Raw genomic sequence first — 18,299 nt, forward strand, 5'->3', positions numbered from 1 at the left:
GTGAAGTGGCCCTTTAACAATTTCCAGAAAAAAAACCCAGTCTGAATCGGATTTAGTCTTTTTTGCAAATCTGTTGTCGTCACACAGCAGATTGAAATAACTGAAAACAGGTACATTTGGGAAAAAAGTATCTTTAATTAAATATTCCTGTGAATTTTATTCTCAAGAACAATAGGAAACAACATAGTTGACAGCTGCAACAACACAATTAACATTAGGACATATTTACAAACCAATCAACAACGCAGACCAATCAGCCTCTTTGGAGAACTCGACATAATCCCAGAGTTTCATTACTTCAGTAGCCTTTATCAACATACTGCAAGTGGTTACATTCGCAACTTCTATGGATTAGATTCTGTATGTGCTTGAAGCAGAGTTTTCAGTGTATTTTTCCACTCATTTTTTGCACTTGAACGTCTCGGACAAGTGAAAACATCTGCCTGTACAGTTAAATAAGTGTGCAAAATTAATTAATTATTATTTACAGCAGACAGTGGACATACATTTCTCGCCCTCTCTTTCTCTGTGGGTCTTTATTTGGAAAAACAATATATACACAGCATAAGTATCAGTGTGAAACATGCATGTTAAAGTGCATGCAATGATGTGGTCTGAAATTCAGACTGGTTCATTACAGTGGTAAACTGTTGCTGTTGTGACAAAGGTTTGGTTACATTCATTTAGTGACATTGCCTTCACAGAGAAACAAAGACGATAAGTTCAGTAAGTGGATGTAGCTCAAATATAAGGCTGCTTTTAAGCTGGAGCTTTGGATTACAAGGCTTGATAACCACTGCCTTTTTGCTCTGGACCCATTTCAGTCATGTCCTTCGGGTAATGTATAAGTGAGCCAACAACACCTATAAAGAAGAAAGAAAGAAAAGAAAACAGATCACTTTCAATGTTCCCCACCAGGAATATCGCTAGTCTACTATATATATATATATGCACATATACATATACATACATACATACATAAAAATCACATAACCGACACACAAAACCTGCTTCAACATTCAGACATCATGCTAATAAAAAGGGCATGTTGTTTTCAATTCAGTTAATATTCAATCTTCACACTGTCCTTTCAAACCAAGTCCACACAGACTAAAAATAAAACACAGGCGGTGCCGTTTTCTTACCTCCAGGGTGCCTCAGACCTAGGCAGAGGGTGAGAAAGACAAAACTCATGACCATGCTTCATATTTCCCCATATAACTGTGAGGCTTTATACCAGATAAATCATGTGACATGTTTTATAACTATACTGCATTTTATAAGGACACGTGAGGAATTGCAGTGAAAGGCAAACATTCATCAAAATAAACCTGCATCACGAAGAGTGCTTTTAAAAATGAAAGGTGAACAACTTCATTTTCAGTTTCCAAATGAATAATTCCTTTTCACTTACCCCGGTGTTTGGACAGAAGGAGGCTGATTAAGATCAGGCCGCTAAAAGTCAGCACTGCCAAGAGTGGAATCAGAATCTGAGGCACAGGAATCCCTGAAACTAAGAAAACATAACAAATATGTAAACGAACGATGACTGTTTGTGAGAAAAACTTGTCACTGTAAAACATGTGGGATTGAATGTGGTGACGGACTGAAATCATTGGAGCAGGCCATTTAAATTTTTAAAGCGTGCATTGTGTCATGTGACTAACAGTTCAATGTTATCAGCTGCTGCCACAATCCTCAGCCTGCAGTGGCATTCAAGCATTTTCCTTTCAGAGCCCGAGCTACCAGAAAGCTACAGGTCTAGACCTGTGAAATTCATAAGCCAACAACACTTTGGTTCTTTGATCACTGAAGCTGAATTGAGAATAAAGTTGACAAAAGTTGAGAACTGTCTTAAAATAAAGTTGGACCCAATCACAACAATGCCTTTTACAGTTTGCGTATTTACTGCGTCTGCTTCGAATTTTATGAAAAATGTGCTACAATCGAAGATAAACAAAGTTTTAGTTACCATTTCCAAATGAATCTTTCTACCTCGACATAGACAAAAGTACAGGCGTCTTTTCTATCAGTGTATTTAGAACGAGCTAAAACAAAGATACCACCTGAGAGGAACGTCATCATGCTACAACAACAAATCAGCAGCTGTTTTATGATGAATTATCATTTGAAGTATTTTTCTCTTTTCAGCATCAGCAATATAATTGAGAAGTTTGGATTCTTACTCAATTTCACCTAATTGGTCTAAAAACATTTTGAAAACAAACAATTAATAATTATCTGCAAATAATATGGATATACATATTCAAGACACTTTGATAAGAATGACTAAATTGTTAATATAGGCTACAGAGTATCATTTTTTAAACGTTTTTGTTTGGTGGTGTGCCTCGTGATTTTTTCAATGAAAAAAATGTACCTTGGATCAAAAAACACTGATGTACTGAGTAATAAAATATATGACTTGGTAAAATAAGGCACAGATCAAATAATAATCCAGATTTTGTGAATAAACACGTTTTCTAGGGGTGAACCCTTAATTCAGTTTGTGTACAGTTGCTGTTGTTGATGAGTTCAGATAATTATGTGAAAAGTGTTGAACATATTTAAGTTGTATGTTGGCAAGAGCACTTAAGTGTTTGGCATAAGTACATATAGAAAGTTGTTATTCTGCACCATGACATTTGATCCAACATAGAAATATATGATTATAAGAGACAACAGGTGTACTGATCTGCACATCTTTACAACTACAGCACAAACCTACAGGATCTACAGACCAACTCGATAACAGTAATTGCATTCCTTCTCAAAGCCACCAAGTACACAAACCCGATTGATCCTCGGAAAGCTTCAGTTCTCTCATTAAGTTGATGCATCCCTCTTGAAGGCGGAGCCTCTCTGCCCTTGTGCGCAGCTCTTCCTGGTCCCACAACACTTTGAGGTCCCAGGCCTCAGGTACATGAGCCGTCCATGTGTCGGTGTGGTCCAGAGTGAGACAGACCTTTCCATCGCAAAAGACGCGGTCTTTCCACTGCAGCCGAGTCCCCTCCAGTATGCATTCACGGGAACGAAGAATAGTGTGGTTCCCTATGGAGCAAGATATTAACAAGAAGCATTCGACTCTGACAAAATCTGATCTCGACAGCTTGGATTCCATATTCATTTTTAGCACATTATGGTTTTCTTACTGAGCACTGAAGTCTGGTCGACGCTGTTAAGAGTTGGAAGGTGTGCATCAGCTGAAATGGCTTGGATTATGCTATTAAATTCCTGGCTCGTGGCTGTAAGAGAGACTCCATTGAGAAGAACCTGTTCCTCGAAATGCTGAGAACCCAGCACTCCCCATCGCTGGGCCTGCACTATGACAGTTTCTAATGGAAGAAAAACAAAACACACACTGAAAAAACAACAATATGGAGACTACAAAATGCAGCGCTAGACTTTGAGTCTGTGTCAGAATGTTTTTGAGACATGAATCTGATTTTTGAAACTCGGACCCTTCAGTAAAAGAAGCTGTGGGTCTGGCATGGTGTTAACTTGCTCATGTGAAAACATGGCACTTGAGGAAACGTAAATATACAACTGGAAGGCCAAAAGTACACCCAGTCCCGTCTTTACAGAACATCATTTAAAGGTTGTTCATGCTTTACTTGAATGCAGTTTCTATTTATCCTTTATTTAGCCAGGAGAGTCCCATTGAGATACAAGATCTCTTCTTCCAGGGAGTTCTGGCCAAGATAGAAGCAAAGATAGTACAACTAATAAGAGGAATCAGACAATTTTAGACAGAAAACTCACACCAGAATATAAAAGTTAAAAGAAGGTAATTAAAAGAGAGTAAAAAAAGAGAAATATTGTGTAGGAAAAAGAGCAGACGTATACAGGCCATACCAACAAGATCCTGAGAAATTGTTACTTCTAAAATGCTTTGTCCAACACAGAGCCACAGATGACCATTCCATTATGAATTAATTCATTAGTTGTCTGTAGGCTTGAGCAGATCTGATACTCAAAGTCGGTCTAATACTGGTCAAAAATCACTGGATCAGTGATCAGAAACAGACATAAAGCTTTAAATATCACAGTAAATCACAAAGCAACATGCTGTAAAGAGTGACATGGGACTAGAACATGAGTGAGGCCCAAGTACGTCAGCCACAAAGGTGATAAATTCATCGACGGTCGAAGAGTTTACAAAAGATTAAAAAAAGGCTGTATCAGTTCTTGCAGACACTTATGTTTGTGATAAGATAAGGTGAAGTGAAGCGAGCCAGTTGTAGTTGTTTAAATGTCATAACATGGTGACAAATGATGTCGAAACCATTTTCAAAACAAACCACAGACAAGCCATCGGTTGTCACAGAGGAGCAAAGAAACTCGACAATCTTCACATTTAAGACGTGTTCATCAATAAAAACTTAAACCCATGAATCATTACAGAATAGCTCACAGTTAATTTAGCAGCCAATAACTAATACATTCATTGTTGTGGCATCCAATCATTGCATTTGCATTTGCATTTGTAAAACAACAGTCCCAGCTTTGCCACACCCATGACATCTCATGCAAATACAGTAAATCTTTCTCTTTTTTTTCCTCCCACAACTACTGTCAGACAGGGTCAACAAAGACTGGGGTTGGTTGGTTTCATTCTCTTGTTAGTGTGAGAGTTCCTGTATCAATGGGAAACTGTTACACAAGAAAGAAAGTTTTACCAAGGTATAAGAAAGTATAAATAAAGTCAGAAGTTATACAGTGAAGGAACAGTATGAACAAGGCAGTGCAAAGCACATTTCATGACAATTGATTAAAAAAAAAACTTTAGTAGCAGTGGTATAATGCCTTAATAACCAAGTATAAGTATTAAAATAGTAAAAGAAGGGTTAAAGGCATAACTTCAGTATAAACACAAGAGTCACAATCTAAATAGCGTTCATAAGTCAATGTTTGTTTGTTTGCGTTGTTTTTCCTCTGTGTCTAAGCTGAAAGCTGAAAGCTGAAAGCGATGCAGTCGTGCACAGAGACGAGCTTCTTACCCACTGGAGCGAGAACAGCCTGTGATAAGCGGCACAACATCAGCACAAAAGTGAAAAGAAAATGCATTTCCAGGGTGTGTTTTTTCTTCTTTGTCGTCTCTTTACTCCAGTCAATGTTCCGTCGTCAAAGGGAGGTGAAAAAAAAAAAAAAAGACCAACGTCTCCGTCTCAGTTTGCAGAAATAGCCGGGGTTGCCTTTAAGGACCTTTAAGCCATTTAAACGTGACCAGTGCAGGAGTCAATGACATGGGAAGCGAAGCAGGCGAAAGCTTGAACAATAATAAAGACCGTGACAATGACTGGACGGTGCTGAGGCTTCTCTCTCTCTCTGCTTCGACGATGTTTCCTTTAAATCCGTCTCCTCTCTGATTGGCTGATGACGCAGATATTGTAATCCTGTGTAGGAGGAAGGTGGGTCGAGCCAGCTCCTGCGGCGACTCCTTCAGGTGGTTTTAACTGAAAGAAAAAGAGTCTGTTTACCCACAGCAAGAAACATACTGGTCTGTCAACGAGCTTGTGTGTGTGAGCATATGTAACGTTATATTATTTTTCCTTTTCATGTTATAATTACACAAACTTCAAAGTTTGTATTTTTTACACTGACACAGGGATGTCATGTGGAACCTTTGAGATTTGCTGTCCCCCACGTTCACTCTTGGGGTGCCCACATGGTATTTAAGGGTGTGTGTGGCTCTTTTTATTTATTTAAAAAAATATATTTTTATCATTTTATCTCATTGCTCTTTCTTTGTAAGCACCGTAAATCGATTAATCTGTAAAGAAATCTGTTTCATTTCTACTGTTTATATGTGTGTATGTATTGTATGTTTGTAAACGGTTGTTTTTAAAGGTGCTTTACAAATAAAGGTACAGTCTTATTATTTCCCCCCCCCCTTCTGCTGCTGCACACACAAATGCTGTGTGCTCATGTTGTTTCTGTATTGCAGGGCTATTCAACTAACATTTCTGGAGGGCAAGCTTTTGGGAAGGCTGTCCAGCAGCTATACACTATTTTGTGTTGCATGTACATTTAACAGATACAAATAGATACAACATGTTATAAATTATTTAACACGATTAAAATGGCTGCTAGTTTTGTGGAAAAAAAAGGTAAGCAACAAAACCACCAACACTCAGGTGCAATACAATTTGCGTATAGTGCAAAAAGGTTACAGTTACTGTACCAGCAACATTTGAGTATAACAGTCACAATTGGCTCTTACAACATTAGAGGTAACAATATAAACAACATTAAGGTGCGATGGCCACAATAGGCTATTTTTTGCAGAAATATAAGTAACAGTACCAATAATATTCGTATTCATATTCAATATTCACTGATGACCCCACAGCTAGCATAATGGGCACCGGCGGAGGTGCGGCAGGCCTAGAGCCAGCACGTGACAACATCTACCTGTTCAAACCAAACAGTACCAATAATATTCAGGTACAATTACTACAGTTGGCTCTTAGTGCAAAAAATAAAAGTTACAGTACCAACAAGACACAGGTAACGCTACAGTTGGATCAAAATATTCTGGTACATACATAGGCTACAATTACAGCAGTACTAGTATTTGCCAAAAAGGGACGCAAAGTGTCACAACATGTCGCAAAGAGCCAGAAATAGGCGAAGCTACGGTTTTATTGGCTTTTAATAATACATTCATTATTTATGGGTTAATGGGCCATGGGCCGGTCCAAATTGCTTGAAGGGCCGGTTCTGGTCCCCGGGCCTTAAGTTGAATGGCCTTGGTGTATTGTTTAGCATTGTCAGTATGCACATATGGAGGTTTTCATGCACTGTACGTCATGCTTATTTTACAGAGGGGCCACATTACACATTACAAATTACATTTTCCTGTGTACCACACACTGGGAGTTTCTTTTATTTGCCCATGTCAGAAATAAATGGAGACTGCCTCCAAAAGATATTCGTATGGCGAATTCTTCACAGTGCTACACCGGTTATGTGGACATGTGGAAGCCATAGATACTGTAATACGGTTGCAACCGATGAGGCCATAACCCACAACATCCTTCCTGACCTGTGGTGTTTGTAAAGTTTAGAGCTGTAATACATAACTTTTAAATGTAAACAGAAATCTGGCACATCCATACCATTCATTTTCAAATTGTTCACACAAGTGCTGATAAAGTCACTTTTTCCTGCATTCAAACCATATTTTAATGTCAGTGATTATACTGACTGAGATGTGACCTAAAAACTTAGTCCTTCTACAATGTCACCCATCGTCCACAATTGCCCGTGACTGCGTTATATGTAATTATTAAATGAATTCTAAAAACTCTTGCAGAGCTTTTTTTTTTTAAGCAGAATGGCCTTTAAAGTGTCCAGCTTCCTGTTATTGTGTGCTACTTCCAATACTTGTTTCCCTCAGGAAAGGGCGAGTCTGTTTTCTTAATGATGTTGTGGAATCATTTTGGAACTTTCGATATCAAACTGAACCGGCAGGTCAGGGGCTAGGCTACTGAACCTGGCTGAATTTAGCCTCAAGTGGGTTGCTCAAAAGCAAGAGTGCACTAAGTTACCATGCTTATTCTTTGCAGTAAACAACAGGATATGTTAATCCTGACGCTCAATCTGTCCAGTCAGCTGTTGATCTGATAAGAAGTACACGTTTTACACATTATTCATGAGTTTTATTAACCTGCGTTAAAGTATTACAGTGATTCCATGTTGTTCAATTCATTTTAATTCTGATTAGTCTTGAATGATTGCATGAAGACAATAAAACATTTTTATTGTGATATATCTGTGCAGTTGGTGAGATGATTAGAAACAGCCGAGGTTGTAAAAGTGGTTTCATTCAAGTCAGTGATGAGAGTAATTATATAAAATAGTAATTCATTCATCTGAGTTTGTGTCACAGTGATGTTTTAGATGATGAAGCTCTGATACTTAGACGGAAGTACCTGCATGAGGTTATTGATAAATAATCCTCATTATCTTCATCACACAGCACAGAGCTGTGAAACTCACCAGACATGATCTGACAGGGACATTAGTATTATTTTTACATTTTCTTATATTCGCTTGTGGAAAAGTGGAACATGTGAATAAAGGCCAGCTGGAAAATGACATGCCCAAACTAAATAGAGTTTATCTCTTCAATGACAAACTCTATGTGAATTTTGTTATCAAAATAAAGACAACACTTGTGAGATTCCACCAGGAGTGTAAGCATCACTGGAGATGCCACTGTGGCAGAGTAGATGCAGATAGCACCAGCATACAGTATATGAAGGATTTTTTTCCCTTGTCTAAAAAAATATTGAAGTTTAAATTTAATATCACCTTTTAAAATATGCAGTAGGAGTTTAAACTCAAGGAAATATGTAACAACATGGACATGAGCTGTCTGATTAAAGTCTGATGCTGCTGAAGTGAAGTAGAGTAAAATTACAGAAGTTTTAGTAAAGAGATGTCCAGGCTTTCTCTAGTTTGGCACAGTTTGGTATACTGTTTGGCACCATCTGTGCCATTTGAGATTTCTTAGGTACCAAATTATTAAACCCATTCATTTCATGTCAGTATATATGGATAAAAACTTTTCACATGTCAATATACTGTATTACCCTATTCAAATTAAACCTGAATAAAACATAATATTTGTCTCTAACATGAATAGATTTACTGAAAATTGCAAACATAATGAAAAGTGTATAAATAATATTATTAATGATGATAGGATGAATAACAACAGGCATAACAACTGAATAACACTTTGAAAAATCCACAATCAACTATTTATAATTTACAATTTTCACTTTACAGAATGTTTACAACCTTGGCGTGTATCACAGTAATTATATTTGCAGAAGAAAACTGTTAGTCGATTCTCCCTGTTCGTTCTGCGCTCTGGACCGTAAAGACAACTCACTGACTGCAGAGTCGTCAGTTCATGGATGTATTATAAGAGATTTATTATTACCCAGATCAATCAACTATTATGAATATTCTGCAATATTCTAAATTCTATTGCATTAAATGTCTTTGTGGTCCTCTGTGTTTGTCATGTTGGGCTATACAAATATAGTTTTGACTTGACAATATTGCCAATGCCTATACAAAACTGTGCCACACTTTACAAGTAGGCTATAGGCCCAGGTTGTATTCATAATCTATCCACACGTCTTTTAAACATTCTGTTAAGTGTTTGGAAACCGTTAATAAGTAAATCTAACTGCTGCCATACTTGTCAATGATTCTGTGACCTGAATTTTCCAAAAATATTAAGTCAGATGCTCAGTTAAACACAATCCTATGTGTTGACAATTATTGTCCATCCCAGTGAACAAAAGCATACAGTTCTGAACTTTGCTTTACTGACCGACACAGTCTGTTGTTTTTGTTAGTCTGATAATACGGAACAATTTGTTCGTCTTTGTATCTCAAATCTGGGTCATGAATTATCTTTGTTTCTTTTTTTTTAATCACATCTGATGCTTAATGTAAAAAGTCTGTGTTATCAGGAATAAATGACATATACACATACTGATACTGATGATTAGATATTCTGAACTTGTACAGCTAGTATCTTTGGTTAACTTCTGCATATGTGTGTTATATTCACCAATATGACATGTAATGTAATCTCCAGGCCTTTAGACTGACTTCCTTCTGCAGGCATCTTAAAATGGAAGGTATGCATGACATATGTGATTGTGTAAACAGTCTGTCTGAGAGAGCAGGAGACTTTACAGACAAAGTGAATTTTAGGAGTCAGGCCCCGGTCGTTTAATTTAAAATAAACTGTCTTTGCAGCAATATGTTGTAAACTTGCACAATGGTAGTTTATTTTTGTAATACTTTGTATGGCTGTGATGCTGCTAACGTTAGGTTACTTAAATATAGTATATACATATGTGTTATCTTAGTCTATACACTGGTTCTTATGAAAAAATTCAGCTGTGACATGCAGTGGGAATGCAACTGGGCCCCATTCAGTGTTTTTGTCTGTGTAGTACGTATGTGGTCATTGGCAATAAATACCAGATAAAATGTTGCCATCTTACTCAGAACCAGTTGAACATTTACAGGTATATATACCACAATGCATTTTTGGATTGATAATAAAAGTATTAAACTATAAAACTATTACACTTTTTTTTTTTTTTTTTTTTTTTTTTTTTAAAGGCTGACTGAAAATAATACCAAGCTGTTTTCTGTTAGTGTGATTCATATGTATGGTGAAGGTAAACACAAAACATGCTCTGATAAATATACACTATCATGAACAACACCAAAATATAAAATATAAAGGACAGACATTTTAAGTACAGTTGTACGTAAATACACAGACTTATACAACATTGTTTGTCATTCGTTGTTTTTATTTATCCACTCTATTATTAGATCATTACCACTAACACTGAATTACAAGTATGGTCAGTACAATAATTGGGATGAAATATCTGAAATAACAGTTTTATTTGAAGTAACAAGTTTCAAACAAACAAATATTGAGACATGGAGAGATGGATGCAGTTCAGATCAACCTCTGCTGGACATTTGGTCTGTGATTACAACCTTGTGTGTGTTGAACTAGCTTTAGTTGTCTTTTGGGTTGTCTTGCTGCCAAAGTTTCCTGCCTTTTGTCCTCAAATAGCCTCAATAGACTTCAGTGGATACAATGGAAAACATGCCACTCTATCTGGACAGAAAAAGACACAACATGCACGCGAGTCAACATTTAACCATCGCCCAAACTCTGTTTCCATTATTGTGGCATCTTATCCTGTGTCCTGCACTACTGATAATAACCCTGGCCTCTGATTTTTCTCTTTCTAATTGTGTGTGATCCTGCTAATCCTATTTAAAATACCAAATGCAACAGCTTTGTTAAATTCTCAGACACCCTTTGCACCAAAACCTTCTCCATTATCTGTAAATGTCTTTTTGCTTTTACTTGTACTGTAATGTTTTCATCTCTGTGGAAACCAAAATAATAATAATAATAATAATAATAATAATAATAATAACTCACTTTTACCAACTTCTAAATTTTTCAGTTAATCAACAATTTATTTGTCAAAATGCTCAGGTTGTTCAAGACATAGCTACAATTTTCTTTTTTGTTATTAACTTTTCTACCAGAGGCAATGTTTTGAAAAGGCAGATCAAAGGCGAAGTCATTGAGAAAATACATCATTCACAGCTGAATTTATTGGGGGCAATGCACATATTTTATAATCACAAAATAATCTTCATTCTAATAACTATTATTATTAGGACTTGTAGTGGCGAAAGTACACTTAATTCCAAAGCCACTGAAAGTCATCATGCTATGGTAAGGTTCTAATGGGCTTGACTCATAGGCACTGTTTTAATTCATCAATCACGAAGGCAAGAGAAAGTCATATGAAGGGTTTGCACATATATTTCCATTTGCAATACATCCAAGTTACATTCCTGTTCACATGTACACAAGCCTGTCTAGCATCACCAATGCATAGAAATATTCCTTTGATATCCCAGGTTGTGAATGATGATCAATAGGTTCAAACAGTAAGACAACGTAATCCAATATCACGTAGTAACCTGACGGTCAAAAACCCTTATTACACCTAATTTAGTAAGCTAAAACGGACACATGAAGCCCTGACCTGCCAGATATTCTCTATTCTACTACTACTGTTACTCGGTTTTGTGGGACACAGTGCCCCCGTGTGTTTCGTCGCTGGATTGGCAGAGCGGTTGTCAGCAGTGTTTACAGGAAACATGGCTTCACTGGCTGTTGGAGAGCTTCAAGACATGGAAGGTCAGTAAATATGTAAACATGCAGCCGTATCCGCTTTGCATTATCCGGTTGAAACAGTACCTATCTTCAAATAAACATGGTTTGGTTTTATAGCAGCACATTCAACTTCTCGTTGTCTTTGCTGCCAGGCAGACCCCCATCCTTGGCTAGCCAGCGAGCTAACAGGCTAACAACAAGACTCGTTAGTCAGTGTTATTCAGTCAACTCATCCTGACTTGGACGAGTCATGTACGGCTACTTTTCTCTCTGCCTGTTTCGTGGTCTGAAATGGGATTTTATGTTTTTCTGAGCCTTTTCCGCCCCTGTGTTTTTCTAGTTGTGGGTCGTTGCTGTCTACTGTGGTCCTGTTGGCTAACTGGCTAGCTAGCATGGGTAACAGTATTCCACGTGAACTAGCCTTAGCCTGTAAAGATGCCTTTAAAACGTTGCTGTAGCTGGGGTTTTATGTGTAACCGATGTATTTACTGGTAGCTATTATAATCCCGACAGGGCTCGCATGTTCTCATGCATGTTGGGAATCGAGACACGCTCATTGCCATTGTGTTGGTAATGCGTACGCCTGTTTTGCTGCAAATAGCCAATCACAACTCAGCAACTCTAGCACGGTTTCGCAATCCTCGTCCCGGGGACACGTCCTGCATGCTCGCATGTCCCTGCTTCAACACACCTGATTTAAATGAATGGGTCTTTATCAGGATTTTTCAGAGCTTTTGCAAATATTCACAGGTGTTTTTTTTTTACATCACAGGTGATGTATTTAAGCCCCATACTAAGAGTGGCTTATAGTTTCCCAATATATTGTATCATTACCCCTGTGTCAGGACATGTACAGTTTCACCAAATTCTTGTCAATACACAGAACAAACTTGAGCATGGCATGGTGGTGAGTGGCAGTTCTCAGGGTGATATCTTGGCTAACAACAGCAACAAAAACAATTACTAGTTACAAACAAGGTATTCAGAAAACAATCTTTGAATGCACTAATCATAGAACCTTGGAGCTGATAGGTTACAACAGCAAATGACCACACCTTGATTACATTTCCTGTGTACCTACCTAATAAAGTGGCTAGTCACTGAAATAACAATTTAAATTAGGTGTCAGCGCTGCAGCAGTTTATTGTATCAGCTGCTGATACAATAAACTTCCCTTCATCTTCTTTCTGTAGTGGACCGGCGGGGCGAGTCTGAGGAGTCTGGTGATGATGAGACCAGAAGGAGGAGTATCAATGGTGATGTGGACCCCAACCAGCCCACTACCACAGGTAAATATTCACATCTTACTTACATATTTAGTACTTCAGCCTGTCCTTTCCTAATAATTAGGCATTAGCAAGCCGATTTTGCCACAGAAGAAATGGCAACAATAAACAGCCTTCTATTTTTGCTCTCAACTGGTTCTTTAAAAAATGTATTGGTTGAATTAACATAGATAATGCATAATAATCAACATTTCTGTAAATATCTACAATTGAGCCAAGAATTTAGTTGTCATTTGTAGTCTATGGCCTGATTTTACTATAGGCTCTCTAAAAAATAAAGTAAGACTAAAACACAATCAGTTGTAACTGTGGTAAAACATTAATTAAATATTCCATTTTGCCATTAATTATAATACAGCCAAAATGACACGATTACTTTAAAGCACTAAAATAAAAGCCAGGACAACAATGCACAGTGAGAATATACAATATAAGTAAGAATCCATGAGAAAAATGCATATCATAGCCACCATGAGCAGACAACTTTTAAACAGAATGTATAGTATTAGAGCATGCATGTAGTAGGGTACATAAAACAGCATGCAACATTAATTAGAAATGTATCTGATAACAAAGTCCCTGTCATTAAAGGTAAAGAAGAGTCTCCTGTTGACATGGACACCATCACATTGGACCCAGAGGAAGAGGTCAGGACACCAGAGTCTTTTAACACATTTCTACTATATCACTGTTCATTCTTTTTTTTGCTCTTTGGTTCCTTTTGATATTTTAGAGTTTGGGGAATTGAAACACATTTTAAAAAGGTTTTGTAAATGTTTGACCACAGAAACTGCATGTTGGTTGTCTCTAAATGTCAGTGAATGGGAAGGGCACATATTACTGCTTATTATTCATATTTATATTACTTATAGACGCTATTTCATTCAAAAATGGTCTAAGCTGTCTGGTTTCTTTTTAGGATGTTGATCTTATTCATTGTCGTATCGGGAAGATTGAGGGATTGGAGGTGCTACTAAAGGCTCAAGTAGGTAACCTCAGTATGTAGCGCCACTGTCAGGGTTATGAATTATTTTACTTTATTTTTGTTTCAACCACTCTCCCCCTGTTTGATTTAAATAACATTTCATATTTTGCAGCTGCTAATTGCTACCTATTTGCTTTTGAATTCATTTCACTTTACAGACTCTCTCCTTACGACAAAACCTCGTCAAAAAGATAGAAAACCTTGACAGTTTGAGGTCACTGCGGGAACTAGATCTTTATGACAATCAGATCCGCAAACTGGAAAACCTGCACAACCTCAAGGAGTTGGAGTAAGTCTGGAAAAATAAATCATCTGTATGATCTCTTTTATGTAGAAATGAAAAACACAAAGAACTGAAGTTAAAAAAGTGATATAATGATCAGTGTTTGTGTAAGTTTCTTTGCAAATTGAATATATTACATATTACTCATTAATTATCTTTAAAAAATGTATGCGCTACGTTACAGTATTGCTTTATTTGCAAAGTAATAAATGTGTTACGTTACTTTTGCATTACTTTCATCAAATCACCTGCTGCAGCGTAGGTGGCGGGTTCACATTCCGTCACTCTTGTCTAATTCAGACGCAGACTCAACAAAACTTGCTGTAAAAAATAGAGATGGTTTATGTCCATAAGTTATGTAATTTATTCCATTTCATCATTAAAATATTTGTTTATTAAGGTCACAATTGTAGACCTTTTTAAACAGATATTACATTATAATGGCAAGAAAGGATACTGAAATTCAAAAGAATTTTATTGAAACATTTGACTGTCTGTAATGCAGAGAATTCATGAATCAACATTTTTAACCTGCAAAACCAGTGGTGTGAAACGGGTCGGTTGCAGAAGAACAAGACCATAACCTCATCATACTCAGTGTTTTATACTCCTGTTCATTCATCATTATTTCAGTGTTGAATGAATGAATGTCAGTGCCTGTTCACCTCAGGCGCTACATTGATATCGCCCGAGGCAAATGGAGGAGATATTATTTTATAAGTGAAGTGGTCAGTTTTATTGCTAAACTTGTTCAGTGTCATCATTGTTAATTAAATAATAAACATACTTTTTTTTCTTTGATTCCTGAGAATCAAAATCTCTCATAGAGAATATTTCTTAGGGGTGACTGTAAAATGACTGCAATGTGCTGCATTTTAATCCCAAACTCGAAACATAACCTGGTCAGAACGAGGTTAAACTTGGAGCCTGTTACCATGGTGATGCAGATTAAAAGACGGTCTCTTTTGTGACACTGAAGAGGTACTTGAGTTAGGCGAAAATAAATACTTAGACGTAAGAAAGTATCGCTGACATTGTTTCGCACAGATGTGAATGACAGCCACACAGCAGCACATTTTGACAATGTCTGTGAATGTCACATGTGCCTCATATCTGCAGTGGACAAGGACGCATTCACTACTTTGATATGGTTCATGGTAGTGTGTGTCGTATGGCTCATTAAAGAATCTGTATTTTTAATCACATTTTATGCTAACGGTGAAATTTGACTGGTCAACAGGCAGCTCGATGTGTCCTTCAACGTTCTGAGGAAGGTGGAGGGTCTGGAGCAGTTGACACAACTGAAGAAACTTTTTCTGCTTCATAATAAAATTAGCAGCATAGCCAACCTGGAACAATTGACAGTCCTGGAGCTGCTGGAGCTGGGCTCCAATCGCATCCGGGTAGTGTTTTTAATTGTGTTAAACCTTATTTTGACTGTCTTGTAAATCTTGACATGTTGCTGTGACATTGCGATGATGAACATACATACATTATATGCCATGAGGTATTTATCATGCATGAATTAAAAATGTGTTGTGTTCACAGATCATTGAGAACCTGGATACACTCTCGTCGTTGCAAAGTTTGTTTCTTGGCACCAATAAAATAACCTCGCTTCAGAATCTGGAGGGTCTACACAACCTGACTGTTTTAAGTATTCAGGTGTTTAACTTCAAATTTCCCTCAGCAATTGGCAGTATTTACAAGAATTGAACCAGATGAATTGTAATGCATTTTTCAATAACGCTGAGTGAATTTGTTTGCAGAGTAATCGGATCACTAAAATTGAGGGTTTACAAAACCTTGTCAACCTGAGAGAGCTTTACCTGAGCCATAATGGCATCGAGGTCATTGAGGGCTTGGAGAACAATGTGAGTTAATGGATAACGGTCATGCTTTTTTCCTTGTGTGTGAACATGTACGACTAAATCAGTTGTGTACATTAAAAATGCTATTTGTTTTCACTCAGAAAAAGCTGACAACCCTGGACATTGCAGCCAATCGAATAAAGAAAATCGAAAACATCATCCATCTGACAGAGCTGCAGGAGTTCTGGGTATGGGTCTGCTGATTTTGTTGTAACTATATGGTCATATGGCATTGCTGATTTTTTTTGTATTGATGTTGTCTGTCCTTCTCGCTCCAGATGAACGATAATCAAATCGATAACTGGTCAGATCTCGACGAGCTCAAGAATGCAAAGACTCTGGAGACGGTCTATCTCGAAAGAAACCCACTACAGAAGGACCCACAGTACCGGCGAAAGATCATGTTGGCGCTTCCCAGTGTACGCCAGATTGATGCTACCTACATCCGCTTTAAAACTGCACTGTAAAAGTCACCTGCCAACCTCACAGTGTTCACCCTCACCTCCCTGCCTCCCTCATTGGCCTCACTGAATCATAAATTAACTCCGTAGATAAAGATTCCAACAATAAACACACTTGTTGAGGCTTACTCAACATACATGGCGTGCATGTATGCGCTCATTCACACCTTGATCTGCGCTATTGTATGGAAGTTTACTTATTTATTACATTGGATTTGAACTGTTAAACTAGCTGCAGCCAATTACCTAATTTTTCCTCTGCACTTATTGTTGTTTTGTTATTTCCAACCAAAGGCATTTCCCTCATATCGTGCCCTTTAGCAAAATAGGAAGTCAAAGATGCAGTACTGACACTGTGCAGTTTAAAGTAAAGAGGCACTTGCATACATTTTTCTTTTATAAGGAAAGTATATCAGGAGAAAAAGATTAATCATTCTAATAAACTGGTATACTATATGTGTATTTTGACTTCTATTCCTTCCATGTAGATTGCCCGTTTCTGATTACCAACAGTGACCTGTGTAGTAAAGTAAAGCTCCTAAGAATGTAAAAATAATAATTATGTGTATCACAAAGATATTTTCATAGTTGCGTCATCCCACCCCCTCCCCCCCCTCCCCCCTGAGAGTTCATATGTAGTAGTTAGTTGTCAAGTATGTTGCCCAAACAAACGGTACTTCGGTTGATAGGGGGCTCGGTCATGGGTCGGGGAAGAACAAGTAACATTTCCATACAGATCTAGATTAAGGGATGAACCTTGTCATTTTATTGAATTGCCTTTCCTGTGAGAAATGGGCATTTCACATACTTGGTTCTCTTTTGGCAGTCTTTGTCGCAGAGTAAATATACATTGTGTTTTGAAAGGTATTCACTATGGAGGCCTGTAATGCACCCACGTACAAATAATCTAAATTACTCAATACTGTTGGCTGAAACATTAAAAAGGAAGATGTTAATGTATTTTGATTGGCCATTTTGCTGTCTTGAACCAATAGTGAATGGCTTGGTTTATTCTCTTACAAACGAAAATAGTCTTTTACTTGATACAAATGTCCCATCTCAGGGTGAAAAGGACACATGCATGGTAACATAAGACTCGGCACTTCACTGGGTTTAAATACAAAGTGCTAATCAGAGAGCTTTCTGTATAAGATATTGAGTTTTGTTCACCACACGTAGGCTTGTCATGGGCCTACAAGTTACTAAACTGGGCTGAGTTAACACTCAAGCTCCTTTTAACTTCCTGGTTTTTATCATAGATATTTATTGCTGGCAATTGCAAACTGTTAGAACTCACTTGGTTGGGGATATGAGCCTATATCAGACAATTAGCAAAACTGAAGGACAAAATCAATTATTACGTAATACTTATATATACTTTAGCATTTTTTTTTTTACTTTTACTTACTTACTATATTTGGCCAGTGGTGACTGGAACTTTAACTTAATATACTTGTAAATATAGTTTGGGTATTCCATACAGGAAGTCATCATCACCTTTGTAAAGTATTATCCCTTTTTTCTTGTTTATGTACAGTAACACAACAGCTCTATGTACTATACTGTCATTCACATAATGTGACCTTCATTGGTCATTGAATGAGCAGCTTATTCCAACTGCTTTTAGCCTTTTGTTGTTAGAACTGACTCTG

The 18,299-nt window shown here is 37.4% G+C and overlaps 2 protein-coding genes across 2 annotated transcripts; one reads left to right on the top strand and one right to left on the bottom strand.

Annotated features, from left to right (window-relative positions):
* Positions 1 to 216: 216 nt before the first annotated feature.
* LOC310927100 (uncharacterized protein) lies at positions 217 to 5,240 on the bottom strand. The gene is made up of 6 exons (XM_083889351.1): positions 5,001 to 5,240; positions 3,153 to 3,335; positions 2,794 to 3,051; positions 1,415 to 1,513; positions 1,146 to 1,163; positions 217 to 863 (listed from the first exon to the last, which is right to left on the bottom strand). Exons 1-6 carry the CDS (start codon positions 5,065 to 5,067, stop codon positions 778 to 780), a joined length of 711 nt encoding a protein of 236 aa, XP_083745477.1. The 5' UTR covers positions 5,068 to 5,240; the 3' UTR covers positions 217 to 777.
* A 6,472-nt stretch (positions 5,241 to 11,712) lies between these two features.
* ppp1r7 (protein phosphatase 1, regulatory (inhibitor) subunit 7) lies at positions 11,713 to 18,217 on the top strand. Its single transcript, XM_083888813.1, has 10 exons — positions 11,713 to 11,785; positions 12,955 to 13,050; positions 13,639 to 13,694; positions 13,967 to 14,032; positions 14,191 to 14,321; positions 15,556 to 15,718; positions 15,864 to 15,980; positions 16,085 to 16,189; positions 16,288 to 16,374; positions 16,465 to 18,217. Exons 1-10 carry the CDS (start codon positions 11,746 to 11,748, stop codon positions 16,651 to 16,653), a joined length of 1,050 nt encoding a protein of 349 aa, XP_083744939.1. The 5' UTR covers positions 11,713 to 11,745; the 3' UTR covers positions 16,654 to 18,217.
* The last annotated feature ends 82 nt before the right edge of the window (positions 18,218 to 18,299 follow it).

Source organism: Microchirus variegatus (genome assembly GCF_963457635.1).
Source record: "Microchirus variegatus genome assembly, chromosome: 5".
NCBI classification, from domain to species: domain Eukaryota; kingdom Metazoa; phylum Chordata; class Actinopteri; order Pleuronectiformes; family Soleidae; genus Microchirus; species Microchirus variegatus.

Bases quoted from the DNA above. Each gene is read 5' to 3' on its own strand.
- LOC310927100 (XM_083889351.1), bottom strand. From the start codon at position 5,067: ATGCATTTTCTTTTCACTTTTGTGCTGATGTTGTGCCGCTTATCACAG. The intron at 3,336-5,000 runs GTAAGAAGCTCG...TTCTTCCATTAG, and splicing joins GGCTGTTCTCGCTCCAGTGG to AAACTGTCATAGTGCAGGCC. The intron at 1,514-2,793 runs GTTTGTGTACTT...ATGTTTTCTTAG, and splicing joins GCTTTCCGAGGATCAATCGG to TTTCAGGGATTCCTGTGCCT.
- ppp1r7 (XM_083888813.1), top strand. From the start codon at position 11,746: ATGGCTTCACTGGCTGTTGGAGAGCTTCAAGACATGGAAG. The intron at 11,786-12,954 runs GTCAGTAAATAT...TTCTTTCTGTAG, and splicing joins AGAGCTTCAAGACATGGAAG to TGGACCGGCGGGGCGAGTCT. The intron at 14,322-15,555 runs GTAAGTCTGGAA...ACTGGTCAACAG, and splicing joins CACAACCTCAAGGAGTTGGA to GCAGCTCGATGTGTCCTTCA.